General features: G+C 39.6%; 1 protein-coding gene across 1 annotated transcript in view; it reads right to left on the bottom strand.

The window, feature by feature from the left end:
* LOC105471359 (exocyst complex component 4) overlaps positions 1-21,530 on the bottom strand; it is an 822,236-nt gene that overhangs the window by 44,405 nt on the left and 756,301 nt on the right. Inside the window, exons 16-17 of the mRNA XM_011723811.2 lie at positions 16,925-17,103; positions 14,174-14,333 (exon numbers count right to left, since the gene is read on the bottom strand). Coding sequence (XP_011722113.2) covers positions 14,174-14,333; positions 16,925-17,103 — 339 coding nt within the window. The remainder of the gene's footprint in view (positions 1-14,173; positions 14,334-16,924; positions 17,104-21,530) is intronic.

The following is a 21,530-nucleotide window of genomic DNA, read 5'->3' on the forward strand; positions in this document are numbered from 1 at the left end:
TTTAAACATGCAGATTCCAGGCAATGGAAATCATTACACGGCAACCGAAGTCTATATCGTTAAAGGTTAGAACACAGAGATTAAGAATGCCTCCAGGAAAAAGAGAAATGGCTGATCTGAATAAAACCTTTCCATCAATTGGAAAACTACAGCACAGCAAAGGAGATGAAGAGCTAAAGCAGATGTGACATTTATGTTTTTGAGTACCTAGACGTTTATGTTTTGAATTACTGTTCAGAGCCTTATAAGACCTTTATAGGTCATGCAAAAGCAGTAGCCAGCATCTATCTCTGTTTTACTTTCCTGTATGTGTGGTAAGCAAATGCTATAAGCACGATCTTGACTATGAAAATGAACAGGCCTACAGTCCTTCCTTCCTCATTAATTCATCCATACACACATGCATTAGTTTATCCAGTCAACAAATATTAAAATGCCTATTATATACTGCATATCTCAGAAATCTTTACAGTATCTTTATAGAATTGGATGGGAGCTAATTTCCTTCCTCTTAGATAGTTTTCCTGTGATAGTCTCTTCTGAGAGCTAGGAGTTGAGGCAGGGCTCTAGATCTCTCAAACCCCTCTCTGGCTTTATGTCATGGAACTCTAGGCAAGTCCAATCTGCAAGAGACCCTATGGTTGATCTTCTAATCAAACCCTTCATTTTTTTTTTTTTTTTTTTGAGACAGAGTCTCGCTCTGTTGCCCAGGCTAGAGTGCAGTGGCGCAATCTCGGCTCACTGCAGTCTCCCCCTCCCAGGTTCAAGTGATTCTCCTGCTTCGGCCTCCCAAGTAGCTGGGACTACAGGCACCTGCCACCACGCCTGGCTAATTTTTGTATTTTTAGTAGAGACAGCGTTTCACCATGTTGGCCAGGCTGGTCTCAGACTCCTGACCTCAAGTGCTCCACCTGCCTCAGCCTCCCAAAGTGCTGGCATTATAGGCACAAACGCTTTATTTTATAGATGAGGAAACTTCAGCCAAGAGAGCTGAAGTGACTTACTCAAATTCATGCAACAATTAAAGGTTGATTTATTAGCCAACTACTAGGTGAATGAAATGCTATTTACTCCCAAATTTCCAAGAATACAACCCGACCCTGCCTCAGTGTCTACACATGTTAACTGAGAGTAATAATGGTGACCACCTTGCGGGTCCTTTTAGTGATAAGATAATACAGAAAAGTGCTTTCAAGTTATTTTTACTTTCAGTGCCTGCAGTAGGAGATAAGAATCAGGGGGACTGAAGGAGAAACATGAGGCTGAAAGGCAATGGTCTGGATATTGCATGACTCTCAAAGAAAACAGGTCAGGCCAGTATTTCTGCATGGGGATAATCTCTTGAGCACTTGTTAAACTACAGATGCCCAAGCCCTACCCTCAGCCTTCTGAATCAGAACTTTTAGGGATGGAGTCAAAGAGTTTCCACTTAAAGCAATTTCCCTGGAAGAGACCCTATAGCTGATCAGGAAATTCTTATACCTTCTAGTCTTTGGGAAGCACTTGGTTGAGCTGCTGACTGTCTTAAAAGCACAGGTGTGTGCATTTGGATTAATGACAGGGCTGCTCAGTGCCGTGGACGATGTGCTAGTTTGTGGTGAGGTTCTGAGATAGTGGTCTTGGGTCTAAGTGTTGCTTCCCCAGGACAGTTGTTTGGAAGGCCAGCAGAAGACCCATAAGCAGCACGAACACCTGACAGCTGAGCAAAACCAACCCCATAACACCTACCAAGGTAGGAAGAGTCTGCAGACCCCTCTGCCGTCAGACTGCCCATTAAAGCGGATTAAAACGGATAGCAATCAGAGCTCAGTGGAAATCAAGGGGGAAAGACACCCAACCAGAGAAAATAAAGGGAAAGAAAATGTTTGATAGCTAAGAGACTAACTGAAAAATCAAATCATATTTTAATATAAGCAAAAGAGAGACCCAACATTGACCAAAATGGTAGCCTCACTTCACGTAGTTAAGAGCATACATAGACTTTGGGATTGGATTGACCTAAGTTTGAATCTTGCCTCTCTTCTTATGTAAACTAGGAATTTACTTAACTTCCTTAAGCTTTAGTTTTCTCATCTATTTGCAGCAATAGCTACATACCGAGTTTCAGGGACATTCAGTGAACCAATGTAGGTAAAGCATTTACTAAAATTCATGTCATGTGCTGAGATCATTATATAATAGTAATTATAAGTACTCGTATTATGATGGGAATATGTCATCATCATCATCATCATCACTGAGAAAAAGTCACCAATATAGGCCTTTAGGATGGTTTGTAAAAAAAAAAAATCACATGTCTTGCAGGAGCTTTCCTTGTTTTAGAGAAAGTAGTTTAAAGTTAAAGGTCTGTAAAGCTAGGTACAAAAACTCTTTCTTGGTAACTTATTTGTATTTAGCTATAGATGCTCTCTAAAACATACATCACGGCCGGGCGCCATGCCTCATGCCTGTAATCCCAGCACTTTGGGAGGCTGAGGCGGGTGAATCACTTGAGGTCAGGAGTTTGTGACCAGTCTCGCTAACATAGTGAAATCCCATCTCTACTAAAAATACAAAAATTAGCCGGGTGTGGTGGCACATGCCTGTAGTCTCAGCTACTTGGGAGGCTGAGGCAGAATCGCTTAAACCTGGGAGGCGGAGGTTGCATGGGGCGAGATCACACCACTGCACTCCAGCCTGGGTGACAGAGCAAGACTCCGTCTCAAAGAAAAAACAAAAACAAAAACAAAAACAAACATACATCGAAAGCAATACATATGAAACATACTTTGAAACCCAAATTATTTTCATAAATACTTTAGATTGCTGACAATTAGTCTATTACAGAGAAGCAAAACGGGGAAAACCAGCCAGAAACCAAACAAAATACAATCATGGTAACTAGTCACAACAACTTTATAACTCAGTAGAGAGAGAGAGAGAGAGAACATGCTAATAAAAATTAGAGGAATAAAATATTAAAAGATGGGAACAAATGAAGAACAATATAGCACATAATGAGGTATTAATTTTAGAGTACAGAAAATTAAAAAAAAAAAAGGATTACAAAAAGAGTAGCTGATATGGGCCAGGCACATTGCAGAAGGTTTCAGGGAACAAAAGGTCCCTGAGCTGAGTGCTGGCCACAGAATTCACTGTGGCCATGTGACCTTCCTTCAGTACTCTGATCTTTTTCTCTTTGGATCAGCAAAGGGTGTTCAGCAAAGCAGGAGGTGGGAATGAAGAGAAGGGCTTTCTTTCTGTATATGCCAAAGCAGGTAAAGGGAGGGGCAGGATAGAAAGTCTGGCCATGATACCGTTTGCAAGGGACTGTAGCTCTGCTTTTACAACAGCAATTGTGCCAGTTTCCTACTTTTAAGCATCACAATTTAAACACTACATCTTTATTTACAAAACAAGAAAGGTCAGCTTCCAGCCTCAATTTTTTCAGTGAGAATTCTAATAGAGTTGGTAAATGATCATTCTTGGGCTTCAGTCACAGAACAAGCTTAATATCTTTTCAGTACAATGCAACCCTTCCCTGGCAGAAAAATAGCCTCCCTGGGTGGGTTAATTTAATTTACTAACTATGATAAATACAAAGGTACTGCAGGATATATAAATAGCAGGATTCGATGAGAGATTTTGGACAAGTCACTTCTTATTTCTGTTCCTTGGGATCGTTATTGGATAACAATAACACTCGCTATCTATGCTAATCTCTGAATCATTCCAATTCCAGCACATGTGCTACAAAGGGAAGACTGTCACTGTCTGCCAGTAATCTCGAGGAACCCTAAATTATACATTGACAATATATACATACAAAATATGGTGACACTAATTGAGCATAATCAAAAGAAATCTTACTTAACCAAAGCCTCACACATGAGATATGTTTATGGGGAATCAAACATCAGTTACTGAGAGAGATTTTTGTGAGAGGCTTAGAAGTATTTATTGCTCTGAAGTGCTCTGTGAAGGATATGCAGACCAGTAAGGTATGCTCACCTGTATTCAAGGAGTCCGAATTAAACAATTAATTAGAGATCAATTAATTAATTGTTACAATGCACGGGACCTAATGTAAATGTAAAAAAAAAAGGGAGATCAGAAAAAAGCGACATAGTCAGAAACGGGACAGCAAGGTCAAATGAGGGTTAATGAGAGAGATGTAATATTCTTTAAATCTATTTATATGAAGATCTTTAAGAAAGTCCATCAGATCAGGCCATACAAGATTTTGTTTTATTATTGAATTTTATCAACTGGTATATTTCCTTCTGTCTGGCAGCGGGAGCCATGTAAACCATCGCATTTCCCAATTTACTCTGGTCCCTAGGAAAATCGAGACTAGCTTTTTATCACTATTAAATTTAAGAGATTTCACAGCATTTTAAGGGGCATCATCATTAAAAAAAGAATTTTTTTTTGGCAGCAGACTAGTCTTTTCTACAAAATTAATCCCAAATCTACATGGCTAATAATCTTGAGTCAAAAATCTGGAGTATTAAAGGTAAATCTTGGGAAAAGGATAGGTGCCCCTAGAATTGGGAAGGCGAACAAGACCAATGGCAGAATAAAGCTGGCAAACGCAAACAGAAAAAAGGATGTGACAAATACTGTGCTTCTTTCTCAGAAACAAAATTGTTCTTCTAGCAAAGCAGTCAGATACAATTTTATTTGATAGGGTGGGGCATTTCACATTTTCAAGGCAAGTCACCTTTGAAGTCTACTTCAGGGGCAGTACCCTTGATTCAGAAGAGTCAGGGGAGATTTAGGAGACCACAGACATTCTCAGTAAGGCTGTCTGTGGGCATTTCCAGTAGGTGGCAGCATGTCATTGCTAATCCCCTTCTATCAAATTACACTTCAGTCATTCCAAAAGGGAAAATTCATAACCTTTCCTGCAGAAAACAAAAAGTAATGTTCCTGGTGCAATAGATTTGTAGGAAACAAATTTATGTAAACAGCTCCTCTGGGAAGAATTCAACATTCTCAGCTATGCCAGAGATCATTCCCCGCCTTAGTGAAGGTACAAGGTCAAGGAAGAAGCAGGGGTCTGAATCTGTATGTTTAGTTGCTAGGCTGGCTTTGTCACTCCGTCACTTGAGGAAAGTATCTGGACAGTTTAATTAAAAGAGTTGGAGAAGTTAACATGAGAAAATGCTTCCATTTATTGGGAAGAAGGATGCTCTATCAATTTATGGGGAAAGTGGCATTTCTGTGCAGGCAGCTACGTGATCATGCACTCTGTTTGGTCTACATGAGCTGTGTTCTGCCCTTGTCCTATGAGACCATTCCTTCCCTATCTTCTTCAGGGGCTCCTTTTCCTTCTCAAGCCCTTTACTCTGGGTCTTCCCCAGGGGATTGCTCTCCATCTACCTACAGCCTTGATCTCCATTAATGGTTTTAAACAGCTCCATGATGATGATTCCCCATATCTGTTGGTTCACTCCCGGCCTCTCCCTCAAGCTTCCAGTTCACATGTCCAGTTGCATGTTAGATGTCTCCACTTGGAAGTCCTACATCCATCTTACACTCACCACAGCCACTGATGATCTTCCTTCCATCAAACCTACTCCTCTCTCCTCCTGTATCCTTATCTTACTTGACCGTGGTGTAATCTGGCTAGACACTCATGTTAGAAATTGGAGAGTCATCCTTGACTCCTTCCCTTTACCCTCACTATTCAGTCACTCCCCAAGACCTGCCGATTTTAGCTCCTTCACACTTCTCAAATATGTCTCCTCCATTCCCCCTCCCCCCACCGCCAAGCACTGATATTGTTGAAGCCCTACACATCACTTACTTTTTTTTTTGAGACGGACTCTTGCTGTGTCACTAGGCTGGAGTGCAGTGGCGCGATTTCAGCTCACTCCAACCTCCGCCTCCCAGGTTCAAGCGATTCCCCTGCCTCAGCCTACCAAGTAGCTGGGATTACAGGCACGTGCCACCATGCCTGGCTTTTTGAATTTTAGTAGAGATGGGGTTTCACCATGTTGGCCAAGATGGTCTCGATTTCCTGACCTCGTGATCCACCTGTCTCGGCCTCCCAAAGTGCTGGGATTACAGGCGTGAGCCGCTGTGCCCAGCCCCTACACGTCACTTTCTTAGCAATCACCTTCCAATCGATTGGACGGCATCCAGTTTTATCTTCCTCAAATCCAAGTCCTATACTGCTGCTGAAATGATGTACTTAGAATATAAATCTGACCATCTCACTCCTCTGCTTAAAATCCTTCAGTTACTTACAGGATAAAGTCCAAATAACTTTAACACCCACAAGCATTTACTGAATGTCTACTATATGCCAGGTACTGGTTTAGGTCCTGGGGCTACAGCAGCGAACAAAAAAGGATCCCTGCCTATGGAACTTACATTCTATTCAGGGTAGACAGATGAGGAACAAATAAGTAAATACAAAATATGTCAGATACTTGCTTTTTAAAATCATCGTAAGGAGAATAGGGAGTGCTGGTGGGGGAGGAAGGCATGTTTTCAAAGTGCAGGAGAGAAGGCCTTAATAAGGTGGCATTTGTGGCTTATCCTAAGCCAGCCCTGACTTCAGGACTGATGATGACTCAGGTCTCTTCTTTCACCATCTCCTTCCTTGAACGTCTTCTCCAGTTCCTGGAACTACCCTTTCTCTTCCATATGACTTTCTCCCTATTCTGGATAATTCCTATCAAGACTAATATGAAGCATCACCTCCTTCTCCAAAAATTCTTCCTTTATCTTCTACCTCTCAGGATGGATTAGGGAAACTAAAAAATGAGCCAAATATTTCCTTTTAAAAGTTTCCCCACTAATGAGAGGATAAAACTTGGGCTCCTCATTTCCTATGGCAAATCATTTGATTTTCAAGTCTTAAAGCTCAACCTCTTTTGTTTGTTTTTAAAACAGCTTCATCGAGATCTAATTCACACACCACATAATTTTCAGACTTAGAGGGTACAACTCAAGGACTTTTAGAATAGTCACAGGGCTGTACAAACATCAGCACAATCTAGTTTAGCACATTTTCATCACCCCCCAAAGACTCCTCTATCCATTTCCCCATTTCCTTTCAACTCCCACTTATCTTTCTATCCTATGCATTTGCCTATTTTGGACATTTCATATGAATAGTATCATACAAAATGGCTTTTTGTTACTAGCTTCCTAAATTTAACATAATGTTTCAAGATTAAGCTGACCTCTTTCTGTGGCCAAATAAAGTCCATTGTATGGATGTACCACATTCTATACATCCATATGTTGATGTATATCTGGTTCTTTGTACTTTTTTTTTTGAGATGGAGTCTCGCTCTCTTGCCCAGGCTGGAGTGCAGTGGCACGATCTCGGCTCACTGCAAGCTCCGCCTCCTGGGTTCAAGTGTTCTCCTGCCTCAGCCTCCCGAGTAGCTGGGACTACAGGCGTCTGCCACCATACCCGGCTAATTTTTTTTTGTATTTTTAGTACAGACAGGGTTTTACCGTGTTAGCCAGGATGGTCTTGATCTCCTGACCTCGTGATCTGCCCGCCTCAGCCTCCCAAAGTGCTCGGATTACAGGTGTGAGCCACCACGCCCAGCCTGTTTATACTTTTTGGCTATTATAGATAATGCTTGCTATGAACATTTGTGTACGTATTTGTGTATGCATGTATGTTTTCATTTATTTGTGTATATACCTAGGAGTGAAATTCCTAGGTCATACCATAACTCTATGTTTAACTTTTTGAGGAACTGATGCAGCTGTGCCATTTTACATTTCTACCAGCGGCAAAAGAGGGTTCCAGTTTCTCCATAACTTTGCCAACATTTTCATTGTCTTTTAAAAATTATTATTATTGTTATAGCAATCCTGGTGGGCACAGAGTGGTGTCTCATTGTGGTTTTAATTTGCATTTCCCTAAAAACAAATGAATTTGAGCCTCTTTTCATGCTCAATGTGAATTAGCCACCTGTATACCTTCATTGGATAAATGTTCTCTGAAATACTTTGTCTAATATTTTTATTAATAGACTTTATTTTTTAGAATAGTTTTGGATTCACAGAAAAATTGAGAAGATAGTACAGAGTTCACATATAATCTGTACCCAGTTTCCCTATTATTAACATGTTACATTAGTATGATACATTTGTTACAGTGAATGAACCAATATTAACACATTATTTTAACTAAAATCTATAGTTCATTCAGGGCCTCTTAGTTTTTACCTAGTGTTGTTTTTGTTCCAGGGCGCCATCCAGGAGGTCACAGTACATTTTAGTCATCATATCTCCTAGGCTCCTGTTGACTGTGATAGTTTTTTAGACTTTCCTTGTTTCTGATGGCTTTGACAGTTTGGATGAGTACTGATCAGGTATTTCACAGTACGTATCTCTATTGGAATCTTTCTGATGTCTTTCTTATGATTAGACTGAGGTAATAGGTTTTGGTAAAGTGCCATTTTCATCACATCATGTCAAGGGCACATAGACATACTGTCAACATGATTTATACATGTTGATATTGACCTCGAGAAAAGAGAGGCTGCCAATTTGGTCTTTTATACATCGCACTAAAAATAATTGCATTTTTGTTTTGCCCTGATCACATCAAACCCTACAGTAGACTCAAGGAGTGAGGAACTTCTTCCCAAATACATACATCTGAAGCATACTCCTACTTTAGGTGAGTTGTGTATGGAAGATAAAGGAATGCAGACCAAAGCATTTCAGGGCTCTTGTCAAGCCCACCAGTAGCCAGTTCTCTGTCTTGAGCTAATTTAACCTATCAACAGCATTTGACACAGATGAAGACACACTCCTCTGAAAACACCTCCCTTGACTTCTGGGACAACACCCTTTCTTAGTTACCTTCCTATTCTGTTGGCTACCTCCTCAACTTCCTCTGCTGGTTCTTCTCCAGCATCTCAACAGTGGGGTAGCCAAGGTCCAATTCTTGGACAGATTCTCTTTTTTCTCTACTTGTGCTCCCATTGAGATCTCACCTCCCAGCCTTTCTCATGACTTTAAATCCCACCTATAAGCTGATGACTCCAAAACTCCCATCTCCTCAACTCCAGGTTGTATAGCCAGCTCCCTTTTTATGTCTATTCTGGTCCCTAATAGGCATCTCAAACTAACATTTCTTGTTATCCACTCTCTATCTGAACCCCTGCTCCGCCCTCCACACACTTCAATAGCCTCTCCTATGGTCTGGTTCACTTTCATTACAGTAAATAAAAACTTCATGCTTTGAATTGTTCAGATCAAAACCTTTGGAATCTCTGGTTCATTTCTGATTCCTCAGCAAATCCTGTTAGCTTAACTTTTAAAATATATCCTAATCTGACCATATCTCATCCTCTCCAGTGCCACCATCTTGCTTTGAATCACCACTACCTTTCACCTAGAAGATTATTGCCACAGTTTTCTAACAGAGTCTACTGCTTCTGCCTTTGCCTACAATACCCCTCCACAACTAACAACTGCGATGTCAGTTTCAACATCGCGGCCAGACTGATTCACATTATGTAGCATCCTTCTGCGCCAAACCTTCTAATAGCTTCCAACCTCATGCAAAGTAAAACTCAATGTCATTACAATGACTTTCCAGATCTCGGCTCCTTAGATCAAACCTCAGACTTCATCTCTTACTCTTCCCCTGCTCACTCACTTCATCCATGCTGGCCTTTCTGCTTTGTTCTTCAGATGTTAAGTGTCCACCTCCCTCTGGCTCTTCACCCTTACATGTTCTTTCCTGGTATGCTCTTTCCCTAGATAGCTGCATGGCTTGCTCCTACTCTTCCTTTAGGTTTTTCCTCAAATGTTACCATCTCATTAAGGACTTCCATGAACACTCTAAAATTTCAGATTACCTCCATTATACTCTGGCATCCTCTGGTCCCCTCCCCATGCCTACTCTTTTTTTTTTTTTTTTTTTTAAACTAAAGCATATATTATCATCTGAAATACTTTATATGTATTTTACTTATTTATTACTTTGCATCTTGCCCCACAGTAATGCAAGTTTCATGAGGCCGGGACCTACAGAGAACATACACTGAATAAATATTTGATGAAGGAATGAAGAAATGAAGGAATAACAGGGCGAGGAATCTGTCTTGGGTGTTACAATTTTTGGCCCCACTACTTCCTGAACTGCAGCTTTTGTTGCCTTATCTTGCACAGGTTTAAGAATGAAAGATACCAGTCCAAAGAAAACCAAAATCAGGGGAAAAACTGAGGAGCAATGAAACCTTGAAGGAGGACAGCAGGAAGTAGAGTTATTGGAGAAATAAAGGAGAAAAAAGAGACAGTTGAAGAGGTAGAGAAAGAGACAAAATGGGGTAAAGAGGGGAGAACTGGGAAGAAAACTCTGGGATATTCTTTTTGAACGATGGCGTCACTCAAGCTAGAAGCGTTGTTAGATACACCCTGGGGACTCCAACCACCATTCATTTGGACCTCTCTTGTTATGCTCCCACCATCTGGACTCCTAGGAGGCTTCTGTGACTCACATGTGGAAGGGTGCATGACAGCTCAAGTTAAGATGCTCTGTGATGAAAGGAACTAAAAAAGCACACTCATAAACCCTTCCACCTTCTCACTCATCTGCACTGATTTTCCTGGATAAAGCATCTTTTTGACTCTGAAAATTAACAGTGGGGTCAAAACTGTAAAACAGCTTAAATGATCATTACCATAGAGGACAGAGGCTCCCTGTACTTCTAGTAATGTTACAGGTTGTCTGGTTCCTTTGCTCACCCAAGATCTACCCTTCTATTAGAGATCAGTTAGAGGAAAGGTGTACATGAAGAGAGACACAAGAAAAAATAGTATGAGTAGAAGAATCAACATCAATGGAATTGCTCCAGATCCCTCATTTCTTTATTATAGAAAGGTGTTATATTTTCCACTGGCCAGGAAGGCTGAGAAGGTAAGAAAACTACAAGCACTTTGCAACTTCTTGTTAAATAAGTTTTCTGACACATGGCAACTAGTGATTAATTACTGTGTGAGCAGATAACATTCCTATAGAGATTTGCTGGAAGTACAGATGCTGTCCATGCTTGATTAGACACTGCTTAAGGAATGCTGAGGTATACTGCTGCAGTCTATTATTTCTGGCTATTTTGGTATTGCTGTTTTATTTATTTTACATAGCTTCAAATATGGTAGAATTGATGGAGCCCCTTTCACAAAACCTGTCCCTATCAAAAACAAGAAGGGGGGCAAAAAGAAGGCTATAAAGTATGTCTGTATGAAAGCAAGAAAAAATGAGAGGGAAAGAGACTCTGAATAGTAGGGCTACACTATTTCTTTTTGTAATGCTTTTTGTTTTACAAAGAATGAACTGCAAGGAAAATATGTTTTTTCTTACAAGCTTATAAGAAAACTGACCCATGCCGGCTAGTTTAAACCTTCAGGGAATTAAACATAAACTAACCTGTCAATATCCAAGGCCTTCATCCACACCAAAATTAGCCTTGATTTGATATCTGTTCATTCATTCAGCACATACAATGAACACTTACTTTGGTACAGGCACTGAGAAAAAAGTCTCAGCCTCTTGGAGCTTATAGTCTTAGAAAGGAGATGTCTTCTGAAGCAGGAACAGAAGAACAGATTCAGCCAGTACTGTGTGTTTATGCTAGCCTATTTCCTGTCAAAAATCCATGTCAGAATAAAGAATAATAGTAGCAGTACATCTCCCAAGTGGTCCACATGCCACTTGTACCTACTTCCTGGGACATAATTCACCAATCCAACTGTAAAAGGCATGGCGTGGTTGGGACTCAGTTCCTGAAGAAATGCTTCATCGGCACATGACCCGCTGATGCCAACTTCAATCCTGCCCAGTCAGCATTGCATTATTCAGATGCCAGGTTTTTCAGGCCCCATACTGTCTGCCAAAAACTGTGTTAATTTACTTATTTCAGCTAAATAAAAAAAAAAATCATTTAAAATAGGATGATTGAATTTAGGAATTGTATTCCTTAGAGCATTAGTAATGGGTTTCTGTATCCCTCAGGCCTCTATGTTCTTAACTTCCCCTTGTCAATGTTATTATGACTAGACTAATTCAATAATGAGATCATTCCCCATAAGAGCGACCAAATAAATGCAGCATTCTGTCACACCTGGTTTCCCTAATCTGAGCAAGGAAGGCTTTCCACCAAATTTAGCCTAGAACAGGGAATTTAATGAAAACACACACACTATCTCTCTCTCTCTCTCTCTCTCTCTCTGTCTCTCTCACTTTCCCACAAATAGAAAAAGAAAGGGAAGGAGAAGGACAGAAAGGCAGAGGAACAGGGTAGCAATGGAACAAATGTAGTAACAGATTGAGGAAGAAAGGTTAAAAATGAACATATATGGTTCATAACCAAAACAAAGATCACAGCATATTTGTCTTTATAATTGTTAAAGTAATATAATATTTCATCATCTCCGTAAATGCCTCAAGAATTGTTTCAAATTTTCCTGCACTTCTCAAGGGATCAAAAAAATCAAGTGATTTCACCCTGTTAGCCAGGATGGTCTCGATCTCCTGACCTCGTGATCTACCCGCCTCGACCTCCCAAAGTGATGGGATTACAGGTGTGAGCCACTGCACCCGGCCAACCCCGTCTCTACTAAAAATACAAAAAAAAGTAGCCTGTAGTCCCAGCTACTCAGGAGGCTGAGGCAGGAGAATGGCGTGAACCCGGGAGGCAGAGCTTGCAGTGAGCCGAGGTCACACCACTGCACACCAGCCTGGGCGACAGAGCGAGACTCCATCTCAAAAAAAAAAAAAAAAAAAAAAAAAAAAAAAAATTAAGTGAAAAGACACAGAAATACTAAATGTCAGGCAGAAACATTGGGGATTATTAAAAACAAGTGACTTCCTAGCCATGAAGGCTTATGGAAAATAAGGGAGTTTACAGAATAATCCACTCAGGTATAAACGGCAATACAGCATGAAAATAACGTATTTCTCATCTTCAAATTGCTTAAGCTTTTATTAAAGCACCAAAGGTTTGATATTCTAATTAAGGTTTAGATGGTGTTAAAACAAATGAAGAGAAAAGAAAACTAACTCTCAAATTTTGAAAAAGTGTGTTATACAAAAACATTAAAAATTGAGATCAAGGCCAGATGCAGTGACTTATGCCTGTAATTCCAGTGCTTTGGGAGGCTGGGGCAGGAGGATTGCTTGAGGCCAGGAGTTCAAGACCAGCCTAGGCAACATAGTGAGACCCTGTCTCTATAAAAAAAAAATTTAAAAATTAGCCAGGCGTGGTGGTGTGCGCCTTTAGTCCCAGCTCCTCAGAGGATCCCTTGAGCCTAGGAATTCAAGGCTACAGTGAGCCATGTTCACACCACTGCACTCCAGTCTAGGTAACAGAGCAGTAGCCTGTCACTTAAAAAAAAATTAAGATCAGAAAACTTAGAGAAAGGATAGTGATGAGTTCTCACTTTCCTCCCAGTGAGAACAAGAAGAGATGGGTTTCAATCGGAACAAGATGGAAGAAATGAGAAGTAGGTTCCTGTAAAAATACAGTAGATACATGTTATTTACAATAAGAGAAAAAAAGGGAAAAATTCAAATATTCAAAAATTTGCAAGTGATTAAAAATAAATATGGCTCATTTATGCCATGAAATATTTGTTCGGGCATCATTAAAAGTAATGTTTTCAAGGAGTATTAATGAATGTGGAAAAATTATGTTTTCAAACAACGTCATAGATATGGGAAAACAATATTAAATTAATATAAAATTGCATTAACGTAGTTCCAATTTTGGAAAAAGGGAAATCATATGCTCGAGTATGTGTGAAAAGTCACATAAACAACACAGCACATGCAAGAAAGTCAGGAGAAAATAAACCAAATATCTTAGCCTCTGGATCAAAGGTTTATATTCTTCTTTGTATTTTATCTTATGTATTTTTAAGCATGTATACTTTTATACGCAGAAAAAAACATTATTCAAGCTTTGTAATAAGAACAACTTCAGTTAGACATCAGGAAAAACTACCTGCCAAAGTAACAAAATTCAACAGAATTCTGTGAAATTACCTTCTCTATAGGACCTAAAAACACCTACCTGTGCTTCTTTCTTTCTTTTTTTAAACTAAGCTTTTTCTGCATCAAGAGTCCATTTTAAAAAATGACTTTGCAGGCAATGAGGTCTTGGCTTTGGCACGAGAAACTAAGCCCAGTTTTCCCTCCTACCTTGCGAAGTCCAGGTCTGCCTCCCGTGACATGGTGATGTTGGTCAAATTCTGCTGAAGAACAAAAATGTTCCTACACATTTTCTTGATGCCAGACTCACTGATGCGCCTGAAGTACTGGGCACCATTAATGAGGATGCAGGAGATCAGGTGGCCCAGGCCTGAGGGGTCAGCACAGTGTGGGGCAAAGAGAATGGAAGACAGATTAGAGGCATTCCTACAGAAACCTGCACACAGAATTGCTGTCTTCTAATCCTACATTTAAATGACCAAAGAAAATCGACCTCTGATGGTTGCATCTGCTGATCTGACAATAATTTTAGGGTATTTCTACATCGCCCTAGTAGTTACAAATGGGTGGACTTCATGTTGGCGCCCTGCCTGGTAACAGTCACATCTCCAGCATTGCCATGTACACCTACTGCCACCATGCCAAGGCCTTAGAGAAGAGGCCAGGTTATCACAAACCGTTGAAGTGCACGGGAAATCCTGCTTCTCTTTACAGACAGTTGGGAAGCAGAGAAGAACACAGGCATATAAAATGACCTGTTTGGCCTCTCCTTCCTCCTGAAAAGTAGAGGAGGACACTTTTGGCTCAAAAGTTGACTGGGAAGCTACATAAATAAAATCAACAGGAAACTGGGCCTTGGCAATAATGTTAATATATTTCAACACTGTCAAGTAAAAAATAAATCAATAAGAAAACTGGGTTATTGGCAATAATGCTAATACAACTTAAAAATGGCAATGGGTGTATTTCTAAAGTAGTAATTGGAGAAAATGTAATTAGAAACAAAGGGTGAAGGCAAAGCAGATAATACATTAACTGTTGACTTCCCGTGAGACATCTTTGGACATTTTGAGGCCCCCTAAGTGGTTTGTTCTTACATCTGGAGGGTTGTTTTGTGGTCTGTGAAATGTAGCAAGGACAGCTCAGGACATCAGCAAACTAACAAGTCCTCCTCAGGATACCCCATGTAATTAAGTTGAGAAACGCTGGTTCAGAACAACGTGAGGCACATATGGGTTACTATTTTTAAAAGCTGGATTTTAATTCTAAATGGAATTCAGTAAACGTTTCTTCCTTCTTTCTTATTCTTGGATGCTAGCAGGACATTTTGCTCGGAACCGTAAAGCTGGTCTGACTAGTCGCAAGCCATTTGCTATTGGTTGTTTTCCTGTTCTGAAGTCTAGTTCGTTCCCCGAGACTCTGAGGTTTAGATCAGAGAGCAGGGCTTATCTTTAGGTCCATGGCTCCCCATGTCTTCAAAATGAGTTTTCCCTTGATTAAAGTGAAAGTAGAAATGAGGGAGGAGATGCATTCAGGTCTTACTTCAGCTACACTCACACAACATTGCTTCAAGACCACAAACTTGTACGTGCTACTATTTGAATGTGAAGAAAAGTTTTTATTCAAAGAAAAACACAACTGCAGATTCTACATTTAAAGCTAGACAACTTATTTATATGAAAAATCTCTGTAGGCCAAGTTTTGGTGTCATTCTCTCACGTCCATAACTTTAGGTACAGTTTTTTTTTTTTTTTTTTCCCTGCCACAATATAACATGGTCTGCAAGTCTGGGTAATGAAGGGGTATGCTGTTTGTAGAGAATAAGAAATAATAATACATTATAATAAATACATTAAATGCATTTTGTCATAGGAATAAAACAAATGTTGATATGCAGGGGCTGGGAAGAGCCACAGTCAAGAGCAAAGAGGAAACTCAGTGTAATAACAGAAAAGTGAATTCTCAGGTAGGCACTGCAGCTCAAAGCTGCAGAATATTCCAGGTGCCGCCAAACTCATAGTGCCATGGGGTTAACTGACAGCTAACCCTTTAATCACTTACACTTTTTGGCTCAAGTCTTTGAGAGATATACCCCAAGAGAACACATCTCTTTATAACTCCATATATATTTAAGGACTGGATTTTGGGGGGGTCCAAATTTGCAGGAATATAACTTTCATAAAGCAAACATTGGCCATGTATTGTCAGTTTGCCACAATCCTTTGGACAATGTACCTTCTTAGTTGTTTTAAAAAATACTAGTTTAATTCTGTGAGAGAACACAGATACAAGTTTTCACATAAACAAACCAAAACATGGACCAAGGGAACATAATGTGAAATCCTAACAGGGGTCCTCCGGGTGAAATTCATCATGAAAAATTATTTGGGTGCCATCACATTTTTTCAAAATTGTGAAGCATAATGTCTTTAGATGGTACTTCCTGTCTCTCACACCCTTCCTTGCCTGCCCCCTTGGAGGCTTTTATGGACATATCCTTCCTAAAAATTGCTGCTAATCAGAGGCTTCTGTTCTTTCCAGATGATTATAACATTCTGTGAGAAAACTTCCCGTTCCAGTGATAATTTTAGCCAATGAGTGATCTTTCAGGATTCTCTCCTCATTGTGTATGTGTGCTTTTTTTTTTCTTTCATAAGCTCCTCTTGAGTTAATTTGTGGCCCAGTCTGCACATTCTCTCAAATCTCATGAGTGGCATGTCAGGGAGGCAGCCATCTGCCTTATCTTGGATTAAATCTCCTTATCAACCAGGAGCAGATGGCGGCCATATTGTTGTCTACCTAGTCACACATAAAGAGGCTAGGTATTGCAGATTTAGTTCAAACAAGCAAGCAAACAAACAACTCTTTTCTACAAGTCTTCAACTTCAGTAATACAGAAAACCAGGAAAACCTTTGTCCTTTCTTCCTCCCCAACTCCCGGAGACAGAAGCAGGGCCTGACCTTCAAAGATATACTGGAACTTGTGCTGCTGAAGGCTGGCACTCATGGCCTCTTCAATGGCACTGATATCTTTGTTGAGCTTGACCACCAGGGGGTCATAATCCATACTTTCCACATTAGCCACAATGGCATAGTTCCCCTCCTTTGCAAGAGGGATGAGATAGTGGAAACAGTGAACCCTGAAAAAGAGAGAGATGGGGAGAGCAGTTACTAATAAATCTTTCCAGGGAGGGCAGTGATCTTGGGACACAGCACCAAAATAACTACTAAATTATCATTAATAAATGTAAGACTAGCGATGATAGCCAGCGCTTAACTCTGTACGCTATTTGTGCCAGACATTTTGCTCTACACTTAATATGAAGCAGCTGTGGCCTTGTATGTTTTAATGTAAACACCCTCCCCTCTTTTAACCAGAAAGCCATCTTAGTTATTCTATAGAACAACTGAGTGATCTGGGGCAAGCTGGCTGCTATGATCATTGCTTGTTTAATCCATACAGTGTTGGTAAGGAGTTCTAAAATTCTTTTCAATGCCAGGGTTGTAGGCATAGTGTGAAAAGCATTGTAATTTTCAACAGATACTGTTGCAATGAAGATGAGAGGCAGAGTTTACAGATCTTAAAAGTGTAAGGAGACTACATTGGCTTCAGTCACCAGCTATATAACTTTAGGCAAGTTACTTTATTTCTCTATCCCTCGGTTTCCTCATCCATTAAATGGGGGTAAAAACAACAGCTGCCTCATAGGGTGCTGTGATTACACTACTACTACATATTAAGTGTTATGTATAGCAGTGTCTGGCACAAATGGCGTGCATAGTAAGTATTGGCTGTCATCACTAGTCTTATATTTATTAATGATAATGTATTAGTTAAGTAAATCACGTACGTAACCTCTATGAATTTGTAAGAAATTGTGCTAGGCCCTGGAAATATAAGACAGTTTATATCCTTAAAGACCCACAGCCTAGTGGGGCAGATTAAGAAAATGACTAAGAGAGAACAGCACCTCACTCCAAGCACATCTACACAGTGTGCCATGGAAACGTGCCACAGGGTATCAGGAAAGGGTCCTGACGGAAGGTGATGTTTGAGTCTCACAGAATCTATCTGACAGCTTGAGGAAGGAGGGCATTTCTGTGTGAAAATGGCCTGTGTCAGTCTGGTCACACACAATTCTCAGGTTCTTTTTGGCAGATATTAGTAGCTGCTGAAGAAGTCTGAGGTGGGTATGGATTGGCTGCACCAACACAGCCTTTTAAAGTTGTAATCAGAGTGTGTTTCAGTCCAAATTCTGCCCTACATGCAGGTATTTATTTTGAATCCCCCACCCTAGAAAAAAAACAAAACAAAACAACCCAAACCAACAGTATCCCTTGGCAGGCAGAGTTCAGACAGGCTGTTTTGTAAGCCCAGTCTAGTCCTAACTGTCATTTTAGGTGCTCTGTCTGACCTTGCATGGAAGGTTCACTGGAGGTAAGACATGATGACATAATCCAGGGTCCATGTTCTGTTACCTTTACAATTGGCATCAAGTAATAAGAAATATTCCTAAATGAATGGCTGCAAAAGCCTAGGGCATTATTATCTCTAATGATGCGACCATGCTTTGCCTGTCATCTTTCTTTACTTATAGTCAGGTTTATTGAGAAATAATTTACAAACAGTAAAACTCCCCCCTTCTAGTGTACAGTTCTATTAGTTTTAACAAACATGTAAAATTGTATAACCACCACCAGAACCAAATTATAGAACACAAACATCTCCAAAATTCTCTGTGTCCCTTTATAGTCAATCCCTACTCAACTCCCAAACCTTTGGCAACCACTGATCTATTTTTCTGCCTCTACAGTTGTCTTTTCCAGGATGCCATATAAATGGAATCATACAGTATGTAGCCTTTTGAGTTTGGCTTTTTCACTTAGCACAAAGCATTTGAGATTCATCTATGTTGTTCATTACTTTTTTTTGCTGGGTAGCCTTCCACTGAATTGGATGTCCCACAGATTATCTATTCACCCACTGATATTTAGATTCTTTCCAGATTTAGGTGGTTGTGGATAAAGCTACTTCATGTACACATTTTTGTGTGCATATAACTTTGCATTTATTTCTCTTGGATAAATACCTAGAAGTGAGACTGCTGGATCATATGGTAAGCGTATGTTTACTTTTGTAAGAAACTACCAAATTGCTTTCCAAAGGAGCTGTGCCATTTTGCTTTCTTACTGGCAGTATACAAAAGTTCCAGTTGTTCCACATCCTCATCAGTACTTGGTGTTGTCAGTTTTAAAGAAAAATTTTTGGTCATCCCAATAGATGTAGAGCAGTATCTCACTGTGGTTTTAATTTGCATTTTCCTAATGACGAATGATGTTGAGCATATTCTCATGTCCTTATTTTCTGTACATATATTTTTGATGAAATATCTGTTCAAATCATTTGCCCTGTTTTAAAAATTGGGTTTTTTGTTTTCTTAAGTTTTGAGAGTTCATTATATATTCTGGATACAAGTCCTTTATCAGATACGCATTTTGCAAATATTTTCTCCTGGTCTTTTGCTTGTATTTTAATCTTGACAATGTCTATCAAAAATGGTTTTAATTTTGATGAAGTTCAACTTATAACTTTTTTCTTTTTGGATGGTACTTTCAGTGTCATATTTCAGAAATCTCTGCCTAAATAAAATGATAAAAATTTTTTCCTATGTTTTCTTCTAGAAGTTTTAGAGTTTTAGATTTTACATTTAGTTGAATGATCCATTTTAAGCTAACTTTTATATGGGATGTGTTATATTCTTAAAAGCAGTTCATCCAAGAGAATCCAAATATCTTGACTACTGCTCATTTTTACTGATAGATGCTTATCTTAACAGTTACTAATTAACTAATAACTAATTTCACCAATAAAAACTCATTCTGACATTCATGTACTAATTGGCACAAATGTATAATTTGGATAAGAACACCAGTAATGGCACTGGTTGCAGCCTCCTCTGGAACGTGATCTTTCTGACAGAATGAAAGCTGACCAACTCTGGAATGGGATTCATGACTAGGGCACTGATTGCTACTGTGGTTGAAATTTAAATAAAGTTTAAATTTTATTTTTAACTTTATTTTCAAAGAAGTTGAATAAAATTAAAGCATCTACGCTAAAGTATTTTTAAAGTAAATGACAGATATTATGACTCCAGGCAATGAGAAGACCATGTAAAATAGCATGAGACTATAAATGCAGGATGGTCTGAGGACTGGTGAGTAGTTCTTTTTAGATGCACACAGATCCGACATTACAGGCATGCCACGAGCTTGGGGAGATGGGCACGGGCCAGGTCAGCAAGGCTCTGAAGGCCATGTAGGGAATCAGGCCTTTATCCTAGAAGCCACAGGGAGCCTTAGGAGGATTTTAAGAGGTGAATAATATAATCAGACCTAAGCTTTGGCAAGATCACTCTGGCACAGTATACGAGTGGATTAATAGCAGAGAATGGAAGCAACTGGAAGTAGAGCGACTAGTTAGGAAATTCTTAGGAACTGGAGGTGAGAGCTTATGAGATCCTGAAGCTATTGGGAGAGAAGACATACAACCTTTCTTTAAGGTATTATCTTCTTCCCAAGTGATTAGAGATTAAAAAAAAAAGAAAGAAATTAAAATAGTCATCAGCTAATGCCAAATTCAAATCAAGTATTTTTTTAAATTTAAATTCTGGCCTGTTGTTGCTGACCTTAGTATGACTTTGACATTAATGTATTCTGCAAACACTGCTGATTACACAGTGGGGTGGATGATTTTCAGAGAGTGCACACTTAGGATCCCAACAGTGATAGACAGTTGCTGTTGAACCTACTTAGAGCCCTCCTGATGGTGAGAAAAATCAGCTGATAAAGGTGACATTCTTGGCATCTTGGACTCAAATGGCAACTTAATTTTCTTCTTCTAAAGTTCAAATAGAAAAAACAAACCTCAACAGTTTTTAATGGGCTCACCATGTCTTTCGTCTCTTGGGGGTACCATTTGCTTTATGCTTTGTACTGTGGAAAGGGGCTGCCTGGTGGTTAAAATGTGAACCACAATGACACAGGTAAAATGTCAAACACTCCTTAGATGGATCATTCAACACAGACTGCGTGGGATTTGAAAACAGTTTTTTGGTTTGAACTTTAATAATGCCAAAGAAAAATATGTGCTATGGATATAAAGATATTTTGGGGAACAAGACCAGTTTTTGGCATCTGAAGTTGTTCTGGACTTTTTGCTGGCATATCTCATTACTTTTTTCCATGAATTTTTTTCTTCTATCTGTACTCTTATCTCAGTGATTTCTTGGCTAAAAGTGCCAGAGACAGGAGCTAATCAGCCACTTTTTCACCACACCAGCTGCTGGACAACTGGGCCTAAGCTCTAATTCCTTTTTTACAGCAGGATGGGAACAAAACAAATATTAGTTGATGAGAATGATGTTGGCCACACAGCCTCTGTACCTCTTAAGATAATTTAGTGGACTTACAAGTGGACTACTGTGTAAAAACAGAAACTGCAAACCAATTCGTTTCTTTAAAGACAACAGGTTTTGTTTGGTAAAGTAGCACTTACTTTATCTGG

This window comes from Macaca nemestrina, chromosome 4, assembly GCF_043159975.1.
Source record: "Macaca nemestrina isolate mMacNem1 chromosome 4, mMacNem.hap1, whole genome shotgun sequence".
In the NCBI taxonomy this organism is placed as follows: Eukaryota; Metazoa; Chordata; class Mammalia; order Primates; family Cercopithecidae; genus Macaca; species Macaca nemestrina.